At 52.3% G+C, this 21560-nt stretch overlaps 3 protein-coding genes across 3 annotated transcripts; 2 read left to right on the top strand and 1 right to left on the bottom strand.

The window, feature by feature from the left end:
* Positions 1 to 813: 813 nt before the first annotated feature.
* On the top strand, positions 814 to 5190 carry ap5b1 (adaptor related protein complex 5 subunit beta 1). Its single transcript, XM_030092445.1, has 3 exons — positions 814 to 1028; positions 1216 to 1995; positions 2247 to 5190. The coding sequence occupies exons 1-3, from the start codon at positions 891 to 893 to the stop codon at positions 4146 to 4148; spliced, it is 2820 nt and encodes a 939-aa protein (XP_029948305.1). The 5' UTR covers positions 814 to 890; the 3' UTR covers positions 4149 to 5190.
* c5h1orf50 (chromosome 5 C1orf50 homolog) lies at positions 4865 to 7242 on the bottom strand. The gene is made up of 5 exons (XM_030092446.1): positions 7098 to 7242; positions 6184 to 6299; positions 5968 to 6054; positions 5760 to 5891; positions 4865 to 5498 (listed from the first exon to the last, which is right to left on the bottom strand). Exons 1-5 carry the CDS (start codon positions 7144 to 7146, stop codon positions 5313 to 5315), a joined length of 570 nt encoding a protein of 189 aa, XP_029948306.1. The 5' UTR covers positions 7147 to 7242; the 3' UTR covers positions 4865 to 5312.
* A 2663-nt stretch (positions 7243 to 9905) lies between these two features.
* Positions 9906 to 17116, top strand: p3h1 (prolyl 3-hydroxylase 1). Its single transcript, XM_030092741.1, has 15 exons — positions 9906 to 10426; positions 11182 to 11334; positions 11424 to 11613; positions 11701 to 11832; positions 12776 to 12915; positions 12999 to 13088; positions 13168 to 13220; positions 14377 to 14504; positions 14607 to 14734; positions 14803 to 14898; positions 15017 to 15167; positions 15248 to 15365; positions 15447 to 15522; positions 15889 to 16029; positions 16130 to 17116. The coding sequence occupies exons 1-15, from the start codon at positions 9974 to 9976 to the stop codon at positions 16625 to 16627; spliced, it is 2547 nt and encodes an 848-aa protein (XP_029948601.1). The 5' UTR covers positions 9906 to 9973; the 3' UTR covers positions 16628 to 17116.
* The last annotated feature ends 4444 nt before the right edge of the window (positions 17117 to 21560 follow it).

The raw sequence follows: 21560 nt of genomic DNA, 5'->3' as shown, positions 1-21560 counted from the left end.
CTGACATCACGCTCTTACGTAAGTTAAGCCCCTCCCACAAGAACGTGCGACGGATGCCCCTCGACCAATCACGATCAGGGCCTCATGGGCTCTTCTGATTGGTCAAAGATACCTGGAGCTGTGAGATTCCTTTTCAGCTCAGAACAGAGACAGATAGAAACTCTGCGCCCTCACGGTAGTGCAGTTATGCTACACTCCTAAAGGATTATCAATGGATACTCTAACATTTAATCCAAAGAAAACACAGAAAAATGAGCATTGACTAGCAAAATTCTGCCTACAGCACCTTTAATAGTGCAAGAGTTGTTATACATGATAAATGTGTGTGAAACATCAGGCCCATGGGCCCAAACAGGACCAGCAGAAGGTCCACTTCAGCCTATGTAATCACCTTTATCTGTGTGAAATCGACATAGAAGATCTGTATGTGTAATAATAACAGTCATAGTGAAGAAGTGTCAATTGAGCACCAGTAATATTGAAGAACTCTCATAAAAGTACCGGTAAACATGAAAAAAGTTTTAGTGAAGTACCAGGAAAGGTGCAAAGAAATTAACAGTAAACGTGAAAGGTATTGATAAAGTGCCAGTGCTAGTGAAAAAGTATTAAAAAAGTACCGGCAATAGTTAAAAAAGATCATTAAATAATACAAAATTTAGAAAAAAAACTGATATGGTACCAGTAATAGTGAAAATGTATCTTTAAAGTACCATCTTTCCTCAAAAAGTATCAATGAAGTCGCTGGAAGTGTTTCCCTCCGGGCCAGCAGGGGGCGCGCACGTACCGACGTCACCATTAATCGTGCACGTGACATAACACGGAAGTCTCGTGAGGCGCTCAGCTCCGCTCCTCGTAAAGTTTGCGGCGTCTCGCTCTGGGACCGAGCCGCCATGGAGGCCGTGTGGGCGGACAGGCTGGCTCTGTTCTCCCGCGGCCCGGCCGCCTTCCTGTCCGGGACCACCGCCGAGGCTTTCCTGGCCGAGCTGCTGCGGGAGCTCCGGGACGACCGGGCCGGCTTCAGCCTGAAGGTACCGGGTCCGAGTCTGCTGCCAGTCTTCCTCTTTAATTTAAGCCATAGATACTAAATATGCAGTTTGTTCTTTTAAAAACAGGGAATTAGAGTTGAAATATTAAATGTTAATGTCAGTATGTCAGCTGTTTTGTGATCAGACGCTGTTGTTGATGTTGTCCTGTATTTGTCCCCCCCCCCCCCAGCTGCTCCTGCTGTCCCCCCTGTGCGAACACCCGGCCCTGCTGTGCCCCTCGGACTGGGTGGGGGAGGAGACGGCCCTGGACCTCATGTCCGTCTTCTCTCAGTGTCCGTCCAGGTGTGTCCAGTTCCGCTGCCAGCTGCTGGTGGCGCTCACCTCGGTGCTGGTCTGCACGTCCTGCGCGGCGGCCTCTTCCCGGGCGTCCCAGGACTTCGTGGACCTGCTCCTGCAGGCGGCTCAGGACTCCCAGGCAGACGGGTCGCAGCGCCCCCTCCAGGAGACGGCCTGCGAGTGCCTGCGGGAGCTGGAGGCCTGCTGCCCCGGCCTGCTGTCGCAGCGCCTGGAGCTGCTGGGGGGGCTCCGGCAGAGAGAGACCTCCCGGCTCCACCAGGCGCTGGCCGGGGTCCAGGCCGCGGCCCTGAGGAACGCCGTCTATCGGCTGAGCCGGGACGGCGCGGCCGGGGCCGGGCACCTCAAGGCCCTGCTGGGGGCCGGCGCGGCGGCGGCGTGGGAGGCGGATCAGGACTCGGGGGTGACGACGGACCCCGCGGCGCTGCGCTCCCTGGTCCGGGGGCCGATGGGAACCGTCCCCACCCTGCACACCGGGCCGGACTGCAAGGAGCTGCGGTCGGCCGTGTCCTCGCTGCTGGAGGAGTCCTACCTGCTCACCCCGCTGTGCCAGGCGGCGCTGCTGCACCGGCTCACCGAGGTGGTGGCCATGGCGCCCGGGGTCCCGCCGGGCGTCTTCAGGGCGCAGCTGCTGCGTCTGCTGGGGACCGCCGAGGTCAGGACGCACCGACACGCCGCCAAGTCTGAACCTGTTCATTCACTAAACTCACACATTGACCAAAACAGTTTATTCCTTTAGTTTGGTCCCTTTCTTACTTTAGTCACAGTTTTTTCTCGTTGTAAATGTTTCCATTTTTTTTTTGTCCCTGAAAAACAAATGAGAATTTTTTTTGTTTTGAATTGGATTCATGTTTTTGTGAAGTGGACGAAGTAAACGGCTGTTCCTCCTCTGCTCTCGCCGGCCAGGTGTCCCTCCTTCACGCCACCCTGCTGATGAAGAGCGCGTTCACCGACAGCCTGTTCAGCGCCGAGGACGAGGCCTTCCTCCTGCGGCGGCTGGTGGTGCTGGCCCAGCACCCCCTGCTGCCGGCGCCCCAGAAGCTCTTCTACACCGACTGCCTGCTGCACTTCCCCGAGAACCGGCCCATCGGCTGCGGCGACGGCGAGGAGAGCGTCCCCGTGCTGCTGACGCCGCGCCTGGCCGCCGTCCTGGCGCCCACCGTGTTCAACGACGGCGCCGCGCTGCTGTCCAGGCTCAACCTGCTGTGCCTGGTGTGCCTGGAGGAGGACGAGCAGGGCGGGGACGGCGTGGGGCTGCCCTACCTGTACGAGCACCTGGGCTCGCTGCTGCGCATCGTGGAGAGCGGCGGCGGCGGCAGGGAGGTCGTGGTCACCTTCTTCAGAGCCGCCTTCCTCTTCCTGTCCTACTTCCACCACGTGGAGCGGTTCTCGTCCGGCCTGACGGAGCGGCTGTGCCGGCTCTACGTCAAACACCCCCGGCTGGCGCCGCACCTCATCAACCTGGCGGACCTGACGCAGGAGCGGCTGCCGGAGTGCCGCTGGGCCTCCGGGCTGCTGGAGGCGCTGCAGAAGGTCATCGTGGACGCGCCGCTCTCGCAGCTCACGCCGCAGGACCTGAGCCGCCACCTGAAGACGCTGGCCCGGGTGGCGGAGGAGGCCGGAGTCCCCCAGCGCGCCACGCTGCGCTTCCTCTCCGCCGTCACCTCGCCCTCCGGCGGCTGTCCGGGCGTCCGAGGCGACTGGCGCCTGGGGAACGGCGTGCTGGCCGTCTGCCGCCGCCTGCTGGTGCACCCCGGCCTGGACTCGCTGCTGCTCCCGCTGGCCGACGTCCTGCAGCACGTGGCGTCCCGCCACGGCGACACGGACGTCCAGGACCACGCCCGCCTCTACTACACCCTGCTCACCACGCTGTCCCGGGACAAGCTGGCCGGCGTGCTGGCGGACGGCGCCGGGCGCCAGGTCAAGAAGCAGGCGCTGTCCTCGCTGGTGGCGGAGAGCGAGGCGCTGACGGGGTCGCTCACCGTCCTCCAGACGGAGACGCCGGTCTTCAGGCTGACGGAGGTGCGCCCGGAGCCGGGGGCGCCGGCGGGGGAGGGCCAGGCGGACCAGCACCCCGGCGACGCGGCGGCGGCGCTGGAGGCGTACAGGGCTCAGTTCTCCGACGCCGGCTTCGCCTCGGACATCACCCTGCGGTACGAGCTGCGTCACGCGGACACGGCGGACGCCGCCTTCAGCCGGCTGTTCAGCCTGCGGCTCCACTTCGACCGGACCGACGCCCACTACGAGGCGCTGCCGGACGCCAGCGTGCCCTGCCTGTTCGGGGACCGGCCGCCGCCGGCGCTGCGGCTGACCGTCCGGCCCCGGCGGCCGCGGCCCACCACGCTGCGCGCCAGCGCCCTGTTCAGCACCGCCGACGGCCGCACCTGGCACGGCCCGCTGCCCGACGTGCCCGTGGCCTTCCGCCAGACCTTCCTGCCGCTGCCGGCGCCGCCGTCTTGGAGCCGCGGCGACAGGTCCCGGCTGTTCGACGGGCTGTGGGAGGAAATCCTTGCCGCCGACGACGACGACGACAGCGGCGGCGCCGACAGCCTGTTCTGCTGCGGCCTGGAGGAGGCCGCCCTGGACGCGCTGGTGGAAAGGCACTTCCTGTCCTTCCTGGTGACGGACCCGGCCCGCGGCGACCCGGTCAAGGTGCTCCTCTTCCTCCCGCCCGCCTCTCACGTCCTGATGAAGATCCGGTCCGAGGAGGACGCCGCGCACTTCCACATCGCCACGGACGACTGGCAGCTGCTGCCGCACATGAACTCCTTCCTGCTGTCCATCACTTCCTGTCCGGCCTCCAGCTGACCGCCGCCGGCGTTTTAAACCAACCAGCACTTTTAATGTTACATTTACAATAAATCAGTCAATTAGATTGTCACTGCACTTGAAATCAAACTTATGTTTAAAAGAATTTACACTTTGTAACTCGTTCACCGTGGAGGCATTAAAAAAAGGCACATTTCATGAAGCGATGAATGAAAGAGAGAAAGGCTGAAGTTTGGTTTTTTTGGGAGATGGTTGAAACCACAGCGCTAAATAAAATCTGAATCAAATAAAAACTTGTTCACATGATGCCTTCCAGTGAAAACGCAGCTAACGTGTTGTGTGTAGTTTCGTGGCAGCAGACAGCAGCACCCTCTAGTGGCCCAACATGAAACTAAACGCCGCTGTTTCACTTGAAACAGGACAACGAGCCTCAAAGCCCTGAAAGCTGTCAGGATGAGTAAAAACCGGCAGAGAAACGTTCACGAGGAACGTCGAAACAGATCCTGAAATTAAAGGTGAGCTGTTCAGTCTGTGGCCTCTAGGGGCGCCGAGGTGCAACATCTTCCTGCTCTTCAACGGCCAATTCATGTAAATATTTAGGTGGTTGCAAGTGCCCAAAAAACTGTCTTAAGTCAGACTAAAACTTTACAGGCTCAAACAATCTGAAGAGAAGATTTACTCTTCATTCGTTGTTTCCATGATAGTTTTCTGTTTATTGAGTTCATACGTTGCAGACGTCTCGCCTCTGTCAGACTGAAGAAAACACAAAAAATCTTTTCTCTCAGGATTCTTTATTCCAGGACAGGTTTTCCACAACAGTTTATAGAGCAGCATCCTTCACGCCCCGGGCGGAAGAGGAAAGGATTTTCTGAGAATAATTTTGGGGAAAAAAATAAAGGATGATGCCAGTGTTGTGTGAAGTCTGGAAACTCTTTAGATCTCAGCTAAAGCAGATCCAGTAAAATAAGGAAATCTGATAATAAATAAGACTTCTGTGGAATTAAAAGAACTGTCAGTTTAACTGACTGGAATCATCAGATCACTGATTCTCTTCTTCTGTCCTCCCCGTTACTTGCTTAATGAAGTTTTTAGTGGAAGGTTTCCTGAACGGCGGTGTTTCCAGGCTGAGCCGGCGTTGCTCCCTCCAGGACGGGTGAGGACGACGCCTCGAGGCAGTCGGTGTCGGTCCGTCCTCCGCCTCCTTCACTCCGACAGGCCTTTGAAGTTGAGTCCTGGATACGGCGGTAAGGCCGTCTGCTGGCTCAGCAGCTTGTCCATGATGGCGATCTCCGCCTCCCTCTTCTCCACCTCCTCCACGGGGGTCCAGGACATGTCGTGCTGCAGCTTGAAGGTGCCGATGAAGGGGTGGGGGCAGCTGGGACCCCATTCCTGCAGGAGGGGGCAGTGTTGATTAACAGCCGTGTTTCTGCAGCAAGCGAGGCTGGTTGTGATGTCTGCTGCACCTCAGGATCCACCAGATCCGGTCTGAACCACCACCTGCTAGTTTCTCAGCTCCCCGCAGGGTTTTGTGACCTTTGAACTCCACCAGCTGTGACTCAGACGCGCCGCGTCACGCTCGGCGCTCACGTGTGTGGCGCGTTTCGTAACGGCTCCCGTTTGCGGCCCGGGGCCAGAGATGTTATCACCCACCTTGGGAGAGACGATGGAGAAGTACTTCTGTCCGGACGGCCGCTGGTAGAGGTGGTACAAGGTGCCGGGCTTCTTCACGATGTTACAGGCGGCGTGGTGGAGGTCGGCGTCCCGTTTGGCCTCCTCCAGAGCCTGCGGGGGAGGAGGAGCGCTCGATTTAACCAGGACGAGCAGCCGCCCGGCTCTGCTGCTCCGCTCAGCTCCTCACCTTCCTGGCCTGCTCCTGCAGGTACCGGATCTGGTCCGCGATGACCGTCAGCTTGTTGCATGCATTGGCCTTTATGAACTCATCCCCCTACACACACACACACACACACACACACACACACACACACACACACACACACACACACACAGAGAGAAAGAGAGCTCTCTCCAGGACTGTGACGGATCATGAGAACGATCAAAGCTTCACTTCACACACCTTCTGGACTTGAGCTGCCAGAGCCACCAGGTCCATGGGGTCTCCCACTCTGGTGGTCTGGTAGGAGCTGACCAGCTCCAACCCGCTGGGCGTGCTGCTGCTCTCCACCAGCGTCACTGGAAAACACACACACACACACACACACACACAGTAATTCAATCTAATCTCTACAAGCAAGTTAGCTAATAAAGGATTTCTCTTGTATTGTATTCTGGAGTCTCGCTGGACCCTGGCTGTGTCTTCAATCAATGAATATGTGTGAAATAATGTGAAGTCCGCCCCACAAGTGGAGCGACTTTCGATGGAGAGGGATAAACACTCTCACACACACCTAGGTTATAAAACTGACACGACTGGTTTCACTGCTGCTGGGAAAAGCAGATGTTACAACAGTTCGTGGAGCTTCTGTCACTGTTTGACCATCATTAGAATAAACATCAGCTGCACGTGTCTCCATCACACAGCATCATTTCCAATCACACGTTAATAAAGATGATCCTCTTTTGTATAAATGTCTGTTCATCTGACTACAGAAGTTCTCCAGGAGCTTCGGCCTGAAGAAGACAGCAGTGTATGTGTAACTAATTAGTTATTTCTGAAAGTTCTAGAATCTGTTTTATCTCTCAGTGACAGTAGACAAAGACTTCTAGAAAATAAGACAACACTCCGAATCATACATGTATGACAGATGAATGGCTTAAAACCCCTTCAAGACAAGCTGATCCCGTTTTAAAAGCTACCTTTAACCTAATACACTCTCAAACTAGTTCAGATAAGGATGGCGCTGTGCATAGACATCAATAGTTTGTTAACCTTTAAATGAACGTGTGAGCACTCCGTGTTCGAGCTCACGTGCATTTACACGCTGACAGCTCCCAACACGTAACAGCTGCCCGGCTGAAGAGCACACTCACCGGTGGCGGTTCTGTCGGGCTGGCTCGGTAAACTGACCGTCCTGTCCATGCTCCCCTCGTCTCTGTAGTTATATGACTTAAAACGTTACGGGATTCACCTCTTAAGCTTTCGAGAGACGGACTGTTTTGTAATGTTTCGCTAAAAATTCCCTCCTACATCTCCGCCTTCTTTTCACACTTATAGCGGTCCGAACAGATGCCTGTCTGAAATTTGTAAAAACGAAATGTCAAACTGAAGCGTCCTCACAAATTTAAATAAATGAGTGTTGAATCATTTAGTGTCATCACAGAAGATAGATTTAAGTTTTTATGCTATAATATTTTTTTTATACATGACAGTTACTGTGTTCGTTGTTTTAGGCACACCCAAAGACACCTGCAAATCAGAACATCTAAAAATCGAAGATGTGTCGCGATTCATAAACATAAAGAGCGCCCTCCGTCTAGTAAAAGGGTTTCATCCCTCTTTTTTTAACATAACGGCAGTTTAACAGTGAGCTTTTATTCACTGACGCGAAGAAGGAATTAAAACTAAAACTTGCCCCTGATCAGCTTTTTAGCAGATTGACAGCTTTATCCCCAGGTTCAACTAGTGCTTTCCCAAAATGCTTTGCGTGAAAGCGTCGTATTCTATTTAAAACCACTGGCGTTTAAAACGTGGCAGAACATCAAACTCACTTTACTTCAGGGACAAACATTATACTGCAATCTGATCGTCAGTTGGTCTTACCAGGAAAATGTTACTATATTTACTCTGTAACACAATAAACTAATCAGTCAGGTCCAGTTTTGATTTAAGTCAATTCCATGTCAAATAAATCAAAGTCATTTAAAGTTACTTTTACAGAGAAAATGCAGCAGTTTCACACAAACAAGCACAAGAGGCGGTGAAAAGGAAAAACTTTCTTTAACAGGAAGAAACCTGCAGAACCAGAGACTTTAATCTCCACCTGCTACTCCATGATTCTTCTGGAGTATTCTGCTTAAGATACACAGATGTGGATCAGACTGGTTTTTTTTTATTAGGTTGTACAGAAAAATTTACACCTTCAACAGTGGTCAGGCTTTTTCTTGACCTAGTTGATGTGGTAAACCCCATAAAACGAATCTGTCCATCAGCTCCGTGTGAAGCCAGCATTACCACTGCTTTTTCATCTTCAGGAGGCTGAATTATATGCTTTACAGCCACTCCCTGCTGAAATGTTAGTGTGTGTGTGTGTGTGTGTGTGTGTGTGTGTGTGTGTGTGTGTGTGTGTGTGTGTGTGTGTGTGTGTGACAGAGAGAGAGATTTAACAACATGTCTTTAATTCCCACCTTCAATTCACCACAAAATATACATTTTAGTGCCTTTTCTGTAACAGTGAGGGCTGCTGCTGTTCTGGAGGTTCACTGAGCACAAACACTACAAACACTCCATTAAGATGTTTTGTTTAAGGTTGTTCTTGACTTGTTGGTTTTCCTTTAGAAGACAAACAGGCTATTTTTACCACTGGTTCCGGGGTTTTTCTTCAGACCTCTAAAAGATCGCAGGAATAAATCTCTGATCTCTGACCTTCTGAGACATGAAGCATGGTGAACACCACTGTGACCAGCATGCTGTTTTCTTCAAAATAAATACACTATGTAGCTTCCCAGGTCTCTCACCAGGTCAGTGACTCCTCTCTGTGAACTTCTGGTTTGGTGTCTGTTCTGCATGTAGGATGAATCCCGTCAGGCTCATTTTCAGAAGTACCTGTTAGCAAGGACAACTGTTTGATTCTGAAGTATAAAGCTACTGTGAGTCCCTGTTTACACAATGCTTTAACGTAAAAAAGGAACTTTTTTTTTTTGCATTTTGGATGTTCATTGAAAATAATTTTAAGTAAATAAACATTGAAATCTTGGTTGACTGTTATTCCATCTTGTCTGACAACAGGTAAGAGAAAATCACAATAAGATGAACAGGAAATCAAGCAAAAACCTCTAAAACAGGGGGCCTGTTTTCAATCAGTTAAATAGAAATGTATTTCTACAGCCCCAGAAACGACACGGTGATTTTATGAATTCCACATGAGGAAACCTGCAGAACCAGACTCAGAGAAGGAGACTTATCAACCACAGAATTATCCTGTAATTAAAGGAAACATTTTTCTGAAAAAATAAAAAACCAGGATTGTTTTAGGAGTCAGTGGGACAGAAGCAGAGACAAACCGAGTCACTGTGTCCCTAAAACCTGCATGGGTCATGTTCCACTGCAGAAGGCTTCACTGTTCCTCATGAATTCTTGGAGACTTGGTTCGAAAGCAGCGCCCACCTCCTCACTCTTATTTTTTCTCATAATAACGAGATAAATATGTGGATAATTCAGGAAAAACAGACGAATTTCTTTCCAGAATTTCCCAGTTGGGGATCAATAAAGTAACTCTCTACTCTACTCTCTTTTACTTTACATTCCCTCGTAATTACCAGATAATACACTTCTGTAGAAAACAATGGGGGAAAAAAACAAACAAACAAGCAAAGTGTAATGTGAGAAACCCTCTCTGCTCAGTGGGGGGTCTCTGTCACCAGGCTCTCCCCCCGGGCGTCTTTTGGACGTTTGTCCGGCCCTGGAAAAGTGGGAGAACCTCTCAGGAGCAGAGGGGGTTTAGTTTTTTTGGACTTAATATTGTGTTATAAGACTTTTCTAAACCAGGAGGGCTGGTGCGCTGTGTGCTGGACTGCATGTGGTGGCGTGGCGCGCGGGGGGAGAGGGGAGAGGGGAGAGGGGGGGCTCCGGGGCTGAAACCCCACCTCCAGCCCCGCTCCTGCCTCCTGCCTCCTCCTCCCTCTTCCCTGGCCGCCTCCGCCGCCGGCTCCCGGTGCCTCTCCCGGTGCCTCTGCCCGCTCTCAGCAGCATGGAGCTCCGTTACGCGCTGCCGCTCCTCGCGGCTCTGCTCGCCGCGTCCCGCGCGCAGGAGAACTCCGTCCCGGCGGCGCGCGTGCTGCTGGAGCCCTACGACTTCCTCTTCGACACGGCGGTGGAAGCCTACTACCGGGGGGACTGGCTGTCGGTCATCCTCAACATGGAGAAGGCTCTGCGGAACAAAGCCACGGTCCGCGGCGTCAAGGCGCAGTGCCGGCTGGGCTGCGCCAACAGCACGGCGTTCGGCTCCGGGGCGCCGGTGCCCGGGGCCGGGTCCGTGGAGGACCTGGGCTTCTTTCAGAGGATCCTGAAGCGGGCGGACTGCGTGAACTCCTGCGAGCTGGAGAAACTCGGGTCTCCAACTCTCCATCTGGTGAGCGAGGAGGTGGAGCTGGAGTTCAAGAAGCGGACTCCCTACAACTACCTGCAAGTGGCCTACTTCAAGGTACCCGGCTTCCCCCGGCCGCTCGCGCAGCTCCGGCCTCTGGCGGTGGAAAGCGGCCGCTCTGCTGTGGATCAGGGTAACTGGGTGTCCCCACCCCCCCGGAAAGACAGGCGGCCGTGCCACGTCTTTAGGTGGAGTCAGGACGCACAGCTCCAGGCTGCTGCCTGCGCTCCGTGCGCGTCTCCCAGCGCGCAGCAGCTTCGGAACAACTCCGAATCTCTCAGCTCAGAACAATGAAACGTGAACTTCAGATGTGGGTTTTCAGGACCTTGAACGCACCACGATGAAAACAGGCCAGGAAAGGCTCCTGCACCTCAGATCCAGCAGTTATGCAACGTCTCAGAGCAGTCTGCACACATGGAGATTTTCATGCTTTAAACTCAAAGAAAACCACAGAATTTCCCTCTCAGATGATTGAAGTGTTGTATTCTCGCGGCCGTCTCAGTCCAGAGGCCACAGAGAGCTCCTGACCGGAGATTTAACAGCTGAAACAGTTTAAAAGTTTTAGTGTTTTCATGAAAAGAGTCGATTAAATTTAACTTCTTTCCACAAATCCCAAACACAGCAACTCCTGTCAGTAGATCTGAACGAACGTCACCCTGTCGGCCGGATTGGACACTGTATGATGACCAAATTTTGGGCCCGTCTGCCCTATGCTGGACACCGAAAGACTTCCACGCTGGTTGAAGCGGGGGTGTGAGACCACTGTTCCATCCTGATGGTGTCACTGACCTGCAGGCCGTCTGTTTCCTCAGATCAATAAGCTGGACAAAGCGGTGGCGGCGGCCAACACGTTCTTCCAGGCCAACCCGACCCACGTGGAGATGAAGCAGAACCTGGACTACTACAGGATGATGGCGGGGGTGCAGGAGGCGGACTTCAAAGACCTGGAGACGCCGACACACATGGTGAGAGCCCGTTCACCGGCCGTTCCCCCGCCGCCGGCGCCGCCGGCGCCGCCGCCGTGGCTCACGGAGCCGCTCCCGTCTCTCCGCAGGCCCAGTTCCTCCTGGGGAAGAGCCTCTACAGCGACGACTCCTTCGGCCTGGCGGCGGAGCGCTTCGAGGCGGCGCTGGAGCGCTACTTCCCCGCCCAGCGGGAGTGCAGGGCGCTGTGCGAGGGAGCCTACAGCTACGACGGCTACCAGTACATGGAGTACAGCGCCGACCTGTTCCAGACCGTGACGGGTGAGGAGGGCTCCAGCACGCCCCGCACGCCCCGAGCAGCCGGTAGTGACGGGTGTGTGTGTGTGTGTGTGTGTGTGTGTGTGTCAGACCACTACATGCAGGTGCTGAACTGTAAGCAGCACTGCTCCGTGGAGCTGGCCTCCAGCGCCGGGCGGGACAAGCCCTTCGACGACTTCCTGCCGTCTCACTTCAACTACCTGCAGTTCTCCTACTACAACAGTGAGTCTCTGGAAGCGCGAGGCCGGCGTCAAATTACAAGTTCTGCACGCTGGGTGTTGGGAGCCACTGAGCGTCTGCATCAGTAGAAGAGCAGAGGCGAAGCTCCACCCATCCATCAGTACGTCAACCAGCGGTTAGAAACAGAGAGAAACACTCAGTGAACTGAGACGGCGGCCATGTTTCTGCTGCTCAAGAGAACTCCGGCACAGGCGGTTGATCCACTGCATGATGTTAAAAACCAGCAACAGCTGCATTCAGGTGGAACTGCTTCAGTCACATTCACACTCCGCCACCAGGAGCGCTTCTGGGTCCAGCGTCTTGCTCAAGGGCACTTTTGACATGTGCACAGGTGGGGGATTGAACCTGCAAACAGCTCACTGTAGAGGCTGAGCCTCAGTATCCATCAGAAGAAGTGCAAGCTGATGAACTTTTTGGTTTGCAAGCTACTATAAAATATATATATTATATTGCAGTAGAATGGAAAATATTCAATATATTAGGCAATACATTCCCTATATATTTTCCAGTATATTACAATACACTGAAATCAGATATTATTTGTATGCTCTGAAAAATATTGTATCACACTTAAAGCAATATATTGATAAATGAACTTTTCTTTCAGTTGAAGAACTAAAACTGTTGAATGGTGCAGAATAAAACACGTTAAAACCCCAACAGCTGTAGAAACGCCACTCGTATATCTCTACCATTCAAAGCAGGATCACAACAATCCACATTTCGTTCTATCAATAATTCAAAGAATAAGAAATTTCCGTGCCTTCTCTGCCACGATTGATCGTAAAGCTCCATTGATCAGCAGGCAGAAGATCAGTGAGGTATTTGTTTTTGTATTGGTCATATATGGTAAAAGTGGGCGTGTCCGGGGCGGGACCTGAGGAGAGAGTTCCTGATGGGCCTCTGCTCCTCTCCGTCCGTCCAGGTGAGAAGTACGAGCAGGCCATCGAGTGCGCCAAGACCTACCTGCTGTTCCACCCCGAAGACGTGGTCATGAACCAGAACCTGAACTACTACTCCGTGGTGCTGGGCGAGGACAAGGCGGCGGCGATCCCGGCCCGGCAGGTGGCGCAGCCCGTCTCCTGCAGCTGCTGGCGTTGAGGGTGGAGTTAAAGCCTTGCTGCTGAGCAGTGTGCTGTGATCCCCAGGTGGTGAAGGACTACATCCAGCAGTCCCTGCTGGAGAAGGAGCTGCTCTACTTCGGATACGAAGCTTTTGGAATCACCTTCGTGGATCCAGTGAGTCACAGGCTTCTTCTCATGTCTTTACTTCTCAGTGTTTCTGAATAAAAGCTGTTTCTGTCTCGTTTGTTTTAAGGACACGTGGACTCCTGAAGACGTGATGCCCAAGAAACTGCGGGAAAAACAGAAGTAAGATTAAAGAGTTGTTTTTAATCCGAGAGCTCCTCAGATTACCTCTCAGGTTTGAGAAAATGTCTTTTTTTGATGTGAATCTAATTAAAAAAAAACTTTAGAGCAGGTTAACTTCCCCCACCATGTGTGTTCTCTGATTTATTTATTTAATATACTTTAAAGGTGTACTGGAGGATCCTTGGAACCAATCACAACTGTCTGGTTCCAACTCGTAATTGAGCAGTCATAATGCCAATCAATATGGGAACACGTTTGCGTGATGACATATCATGTCGAGTCGCCGCCTCTGTGCCGCTCTGGTTTCAAGCCGCATGCGCAGAGCATTGTTTAGGAAGTGATGCAGTGGGAGCGACCAAAGCACCTCATTCAGAAGCGGCTTGCTCCTCCCGGCGCCTCCGAAGATGGCTAGCCACAAAAAAACAACACTGTTTGAGATGGCAGATAGAAGAGAGGCCATACAAAAGAAGGCAAAACGCTGTTTTACCGGGAGATTCCTTTACGAGTTGGCGGACATTCAAAGCACTAAAGGGATTTAGGACTGATCAGGACGAGGGGAAGTTTCTGCTGGACAGTAACCTGCTGATTATCCCATTCAGATGTGTTTCTGCTGCATAAACATGTCAGACTCTACTTTATGGATCGTATTCTGATGTATGATTGGAAGAAGAGTCCGACATGATTACAGATGTGTTTTAATCCTATGAAAGACGATGCTCCAGCTGCGCGGATGAAAACAAACTGACATGCGGCTGACGTGCGCGCTCCCACAGTCCTCATGGAGGCAGCCGCGCATGGCAGCGCTCCAAAAATGGCAAATCGGCCATGTTGTACGAAATCGGCGGAGAATCCTTGAATATGCCTTTAAGATAGTCTAAACCATACAGCTCAGTAAGTTCTTGAGTGGACTGAAATGGTAAAATAGTGCCATAATAACCTTTATATTTAAACTTAAAGTTTTTCTTTGTTATGATGCAGAGTATATTTGATGGAAGTGTCCAGAAAAATGCAGAAAAAACAATTATGACTGAAAATGACAACAATCTTGAACTTTCAAGAAACCTTCTGGTACGGCTGCAGTGAGCTGTCCTGCCTGTTTGTTCGACCGTCTCAGCTGGTGGGAGGCTTGAGCCGTCTTGCCTCCTGTGTGTTTCAGAGCCGACAGGGAGACGGCAGCCAGGATCACCGAGGAGATCGGGAACCTGATGAAGGAGATCGAGACGCTGGTCGAAGAGAAGAAGAAGGATTCCTCGGACATGGCCAAGATGATCGTCCCACAGGAAGGTCAGCAGCTTGTTGAAGACGACGTCCGTTTGCTGAGACGTAGCAGAGAGCGAGACGCTGGTGGTGTTGACCGCTCCGCTCTCTTCCTGCTGCGTCCTGCAGGCGGCGCTGTGCTGCCCGACGACATCCGGGTGACCATGACGTCCCAGCAGCTGAACGGCTCGCAGCGGGTGCTGCTGGACGGCGTGATCAGCGACGACGAGTGCCGGGAGCTTCAGCGCCTCTCCAACGTCAGTGTTCCGCCCGCCGTCGGCCGCTCGCCGTGGAGGCGTGGCCTCTGACTGTGCTCCTCCCCCAGGCAGCTGCAGAGAAGGGCGACGGCTACCGGGGCCGCCCGTCCCCGCACTCCCCCAGCGAGCTGTTCCAGGGCGTCACCGTCCTCAAGGCCGTCAAGGTATGGAGGCCGTCGGGCTCTCGCCGGTCCCGGTCCCGGTCCCGGTCCCGGTCCCGGTCCCGTACCCGGTCCCAGTCCCGGCTTCTTCTAACTGCTGTGATCTGTGTTGTTGGGGCAGCTGGGGCAGGAGGGGAAGGTCCCGCTGAAGAGCACCCGCCTGTTCTTCGACCTCAGCGAGAAGGTGAGGAAGGTGCTGGAGTCCTACTTCGGCCTGCAGACCAAGCTCTACTTCTCCTACTCCCACCTGGTGTGCCGCTCCGCCATCGACGGTGAGTCGGACCCGGCCGGCGCCTCACGGGGCCCCGCCTGGTCCCGGATCCTCACCGCAGCCCCTCGTGTTGTGATCCAGAGAAGCAGGAGGACCGCGAGGACCTCAGCCACCCCGTCCACGTGGACAACTGCCTGCTGGTGTCCGAGCTCAACGAGTGCGTCAAGGAGCCGCCGGCGTACACACACCGGGACTACAGGTCGGACCGGACGCCGCACGGCGCTCTGTGAGCCATCAGCAGGGTCGCATGCCCACTCACTGCAGTGTGTCTCTCCTGCAGCGCCATCCTGTATCTCAACGACGACTTTGAAGGAGGAGACTTCATCTTCACCGAGCTCGACGCCAAAACAGTGACGGTAAATCCATCTGCGATCAGCCCGACGGCTTCTTCGCTTCTCCTCCGTCGGCACATTGATAACGAGCCGGCTGTGTTGTTTCCCATTCAGCAAAAGGTTTAAAGGCACTTTGATTATAAAGCACCGTGTAGTTTTCACGCAGAGCCACTAGTGGGTGCTGTGGGAGCAGAGAGCTTTGTGTTACAGCTTGTATCCATCAGTCTGAGGCTGATCTCACCATCGATCCCCAACACTGACAATCTCTGTCGAGGCTGGTCTGCTCAGCGTCTCCTTCAGCCCGGGTGGACAGGCTCAGGGGTCAGGGGTCAGGGTTCAGGAAGAGTTCCTGCCAGCCGTGTCTCTCAACGTGTTCTGGACCCCCCCCAGGCCGAGGTGCGCCCCCGCTGCGGTCGGGTGGTGGGATTCGGAGCCGGGAAGGAAAACCCCCACGGGGTCCGGGCCGTCACCAGGGGTCAGAGGTGCGCCGTGGCGCTGTGGTTCACTCTGGATCCGGCTCACGAGGAGAAGGTCAGGACGGCCATATCGACTCATTCAGTGTTCTCCTGCTTAAGAATAATGATTTATTTCTCTCGTCTTGTCCCTGTTTTTTCTTGTTGGTCTGTTTCAGGAGAGAGTCCAGGCTGAGGACATGCTGCGGATGTTTTCCACCCCTGTGAATGCAGAGTTCACCAAGACCAGCTCCACAGAGCCTTCTGAGCCTCCGGCAGCTGCACCCGACAGTCCCCCGCAGGAGCCGGCGGATCAACCGCCAGACGACACCGGAGCCGAGAAGCAGCCGGCCGCCGCCAAACCGGCCGCCTCGTCCAAAGAGCCGGCGGCGGCGAAACCCGGCGGCAAAGCGGCGGCGAAACCCGGCGGAAAGGCGGCGGCTAAAACCAAAGCTGCCCCCAAAGCAAAGGCCAAAGCCAAAGAACAGGCAAAGGCCAAAGCCACGGATAAAGCTACACCTGCGGCTAAAACCGACGGCAAACAGACGGGTAAAACAAAAACCAAGCAGGTGGTCAAAAAGGACTCGAAACCAGCGGCCAAAAAGACAGTAAAAGCTGCAGCGAAGAAGGAAGCGGCGTCCGTCGCGGACTCTCAGAAAGCCAGAGAGGAGCTGTGATCACACTGTTTTATATCTGCTTTTTTATACAAGGTCTTCTCTGTGGGTGGGTGAATGAAAACACAAAGCAATGGTGTTTTACCTTAAATTAATAAAAGTTGAAATGGTACATAATGTTCTGTAATGATGCGGGAGATCAAGTGAAGCGGCCTCAAATCACTGTAGCTGATGTTATTTGGTCTTTTTGATGTGAAAAGATGTAATAAATGGGAAATGTCCAGATCTGATGCGTGACTGGATAGAATAAAGTAAAAATAGGTTTGGAATTTGTGCAGTTTGTGAGAAAACAGATGTAGTGCTCCAGACTGACAGCAGGTGGCAGCATGGAAACACTCTTCTGTCACATTCAACAAGACAGATGTAAACCCTCTCAGCTGCTTCTCTCTGCTGTTTTTCACTCTGCTGCTGACATCCTGATCAGCCCAGACGCCAGGAACAGATCTCTTCAAATCTGTCTGGTGGAGGTTTATTATAACTGGATCTGCAATTCCCAAAATAAAAAACTGGATAGATTGATATGTTCCAACATCTTTTCCATCAAGCTGGCAGCCAGACTGAACCTTTCTGTGTGGAGTTTGCATGTTCTCAGTCTGGTTTCCTCCCACAGTCCCAAAACAGAGAACCACTGGTGTTACATGGAATAGCAGAGAAATGCTGAGATGATACCAGAGGGGGATTCGTTTCCACTGCTGCTCCGCACAGAAAATAATACACAGGATAAATACAATAAAAGGTAAAATATCAATAAGACAGGATACATAATGATTAAAAAAAAAGTTATTTTGAACTTTATACACAGGCCTAAGCAGTGATTTGTCTTTTATAGAAGTGGTATTGGTGCAGCTCCAGTTAGGACAAAGGTTGCTACAATTTCCACTTGAAATCCCGATGAGTGCTTCTTGCTTTACTCAGAATGTTGCAGCAGTTCCATTTCTTTAAAATGTTTCTGGAGTGGAACCAGAGATGTTCAGGTCTTGTGTCTGTCTGGTCGTTCTGAAGCAGAATCAGTGTCATCAGGTCTGGGGTGGAAACGGTTGATAAAGAAGAGCAGAAGGTGCAGAATGACTCTTTTACTGTCACTGACTTCCTGTTTCACTGAAACTAATCATAGGCGATTGGCGTGAGACTTGAGGAAACTGCAAATGTTTGGCGATATGTTTGGAAACTCGATCACAGCTGTCATCTGCCATTGTGTCCAGTGAGATCGGGGATTGATCACGATCAAAGAATCACATTCAGAAGAGCTTTTCTTTTGCTTTGAGGCTGTAGGTTCTCGCGGGTCTGTCTGATACCCAAATATTGATTCAAAACCTTCGAACTCTGATCAGAACCTCAACAAAGAACAGATTCACCTTAACGATCAGGAGCCTCTAGAAGTGAGCTGGAGTGGGTTGAAGTGGAGCCATGTAGCCACATCAGGACGTCACACAGAGAAGACAACGCTGTACTCCCAAAGGGAGACTCTTTGATTGCCGGGAGTCAGTGGGAGCAGGTGAAGCAGCAGCAGCATCCAGACACATCCAGAGCGATCCTCAGACGTCTCATTAACACGGGACTTTGAGTTTTCCTTTTCCTGCTGTAAGATAAGAGCAGAGAACGGAGCCACTGTTGATATCTTCACACTGAGTGGAGCTAATAGGGATTTCCTTTAAACACTGACCTTTACTTAAAAGATGAAGTTTCTCTTCTCTGTTAGAAACCATCAGCTGTTCAGACATTTGAGAAAAGTTTCTTCCTCTTCAGCAACACGTCACTCTGACATTTCAACGCTTCTGATGTGTTGCTAAAGAAAGTCCTGAGCTCTTTACACGCTGAACGCTATCTGTCACAGCTGCTCGCCGACGTTTCCCTTTGATTCAACCGTCTTTTAGTCTGGTTTTGGTTCCTGATCAACCAGCGTGGAAAGGAACTGTCTCTGTGCCGCACTGTGTTACCTGTTAAGAATGACTGTGATGAAAGTGTCTGTATTTTTGTGAAACCAAACAATCAAAACTGAAAATGACTATATTCTCAACATAAAGCCAATTTTAATGAAACTTTCTGATGCTAAATACTGTGAAATTTCCCAAAAAAACCTTCACATGTAGCTGTTGCATTCTGGGTGTTTTTACAAACCCTCCCTGACAGTATGACTTTGAGGCTAATAGCTTGTTAGCAACCAGGCAGCTAGCTTTCATGGCAGCGTCTCAGACTTCTCAGCTCAGGTCTCGGTGTTGTGTTGAATCAGTGCTTTTAAGACATTTATTATAAAATCAACGTTTTCTTCTAGAAGTGTTTGGTGGTTTGGCGGTCCGCATTACGAAACCAGTTTTGGCCCACGGACCATATGTTTGATACTGCTGGTCTCGAGGCAACAAAACAAAAGCATCTCAGTTTCCTCTGCGGAAAAGTCCAGTTTTACACGACGTGTTCGGAGCTGAATGAAGCTGAAATGTTGAAACAGCCTCTGATTGTGACTCCGTCCTCACATGAAGGTCCTCTGTGTGGAGCGGGGGCGGCCCTGACACTGGGGTGTGTGATGAAATGCGTGTGTAGGCTTAAAATGTGGATGAAGTCATGACAGGGCTATCAGGGCACACACACACACACACACACACACACACACACACACACACACACACACACACACAGTGGGTAAAAACTGAAGTGGCACTATCACCAGTACAGTGGTGTTCGACCGCTCCTCTCCTGCTCCACATATGAAGCCGATGAACACGTGTGTGTGTGTGCGTGTGTGTGTGTGTGTTAGTGTGTGTGTCGCTGTCTGACTCAGGTATGTAGTATAACATTCCTTCAAACCTGTTCAAACATTGTCTTTCTCTGAAACACGTGTGCTGCTAAGAAAATGAGCACAGAGCTGCACACTGGCCCACTGACTGGACGCCTCCAGCTCAACACTCCGTCTCCGTAAATAAAGCCGAGCAAACAAGCCTGTCGAAGAACGACCAGGACCACAAACTCTGCCAGCGCTACTTTCATTCAGCAACACCTCTCTTTCCCTTTTTTGCATCAAGACATCACAACTTCCTTTAGAGGTTTTATGCAACTATTGAGTTTTGTTTTCAATCATCATCATCATCGTCATTTGGAACATATGGACACAAAGCTAAAATGTCTGAAAATTCTGCTCTAAACATAATGTCAGTGAAAAGGCTCATCGCTGACATCTGTATGTTTTGCACTTCTTGCAGTATTTATCTTCCTCTTCGGCTTCTGCAAGTAAAGTCCTGCTTGTTTTGGCGATTTTCTCAAGGTAGCGCCTGAAAGCATCGCCGAATGGATGCCCGCATGAACGGATTTTAAGCTGTAAGTTCTCAAAGGCATTGAAAATATTTCACAAAAACATGGGAGTGGCTTAAGTTCCGAGCGCCACTCCAAGAAATCCCTGATTTGAGTTTGATGGAGCTCTCGGTGTGAATAATGTGCGTGGCAAAGGGACTGGGCCCTCATGCATAAACCACCGCCTCCCCCATCCCCACCTCCTACGGCGGTGAACGCATGAACAGGAGCGCTCTGCGGCGTGTGTGCGTGTGCTGCAGTCACTGCTCTCTTTGTATCGTCTTACTCTGAAAGAGGGAGACACACACACACACACACACACACACACACACACACACACACACACACAGGCCACTTTGTTTTTCTTCGCATTTCTGGCCTATGGATTTGCCCATTGTTTCTTCAAAACACAGCGGGAGAGAGAAGAAAAGGAGGGTGGCGGGGAGCGGCGGGCGGGGTGGCCGAGGGTACAGTAGACAAACAGCGGTTGGTACAGGCGTCCCCGACTGTCCTGCCACGTTTCAGCCCATTTCCACGTGTATCAGAAGCCAGAATTTCTTCATTTGTGAGACTCGGAACGCCACAAAAAGTGTGTGCGTGGTCGGCCCCTTGTTGCCATGGCGACACAGCGAGCACGGAGGAGGCGGTGGCAGGTCGGGTCGGGCGCAGCGGGGCGCCGGGCCCAGATTATCCGTGACTGTGACTCTGGAGAGGGGAGAATAAAGCAGCAGGCTGCGGAGGGCCGACACGACCCCCGTCTCCGGGCCGAGCTCGCCGCCTCCCAGCCAAACTTTCCACAGTTCAACGGTTTCGGCCGCAACTCTCAACATCCGACCGCCACTCGGTGTCACTCAGCGCGATCCCGTCCCGGACGGACGCAGAACGCGCCCGGATGATGTGCTCTGAGCCGGGCGGTCCGAGCGGCTGACCTGCGGGCCAAACCCCGGCCGCTGTCAAACACACTCGTCCCCGCGGACGTGCGAGGTGCTGCAGCACTGTACCAAGACAAGGTCGGACTGTACGCGTCAGCTCCAGAGCCGCCGCCGCTGCGGCCTCTTGTCTAAAACCAATCTTGTGTTAGGGCGGACAGAAGGGTCCTTTGTGCCGGTGGCTGTTCTGACGGATGCCTGGCCAATGACTTCAGCTCCGCTGTGAACTGTCTCCTTATTCTTCTATAGGACGGCCATGACAGCCGTGCCGGGCCGGGCATGGGACCGCAGCTGAGAGAGATCTATAGACTGCAGCTAACAGGCTAACTGGAAAATTAGCTTCAAGTATTATTCGCCTCCAATTACAGTTCATTCTATTCTGGCATTTGTCTAGCATCCTTCACTTGATTAGTTTTCCATCTTTAATCTCTTCAAGCATTTAGCTAATCTCACTATTCAGTAACGGTTGGACGACAGCATGAAGAAGACTTTAGAACGGGAGTGTCAAACATGCTGCCCATGAGCAAAAACTACCCCTCCAGCGTTCAACTGTAAAATGTCCCATTGGTACTTAATTACAATAGCATCAATAAAATTAGCTTCTATCTACAGTATAATTTGTTGAACGTTTACTTGATAACAGTAAGTGTGTCTGTTTACAGGATAATGGCGCCTGGAGTTGCTGGGGTTTGGTTGGTAAACTGCTCATGCCTCAGTCGGTGCTG

Source organism: Salarias fasciatus, chromosome 5, assembly GCF_902148845.1.
Source record: "Salarias fasciatus chromosome 5, fSalaFa1.1, whole genome shotgun sequence".
NCBI lineage: Eukaryota > Metazoa > Chordata > Actinopteri > Blenniiformes > Blenniidae > Salarias > Salarias fasciatus.
The sequence above is the reverse complement of the archived record's forward strand: the minus strand, read 5'-3'. Positions and strand labels throughout refer to the sequence as shown.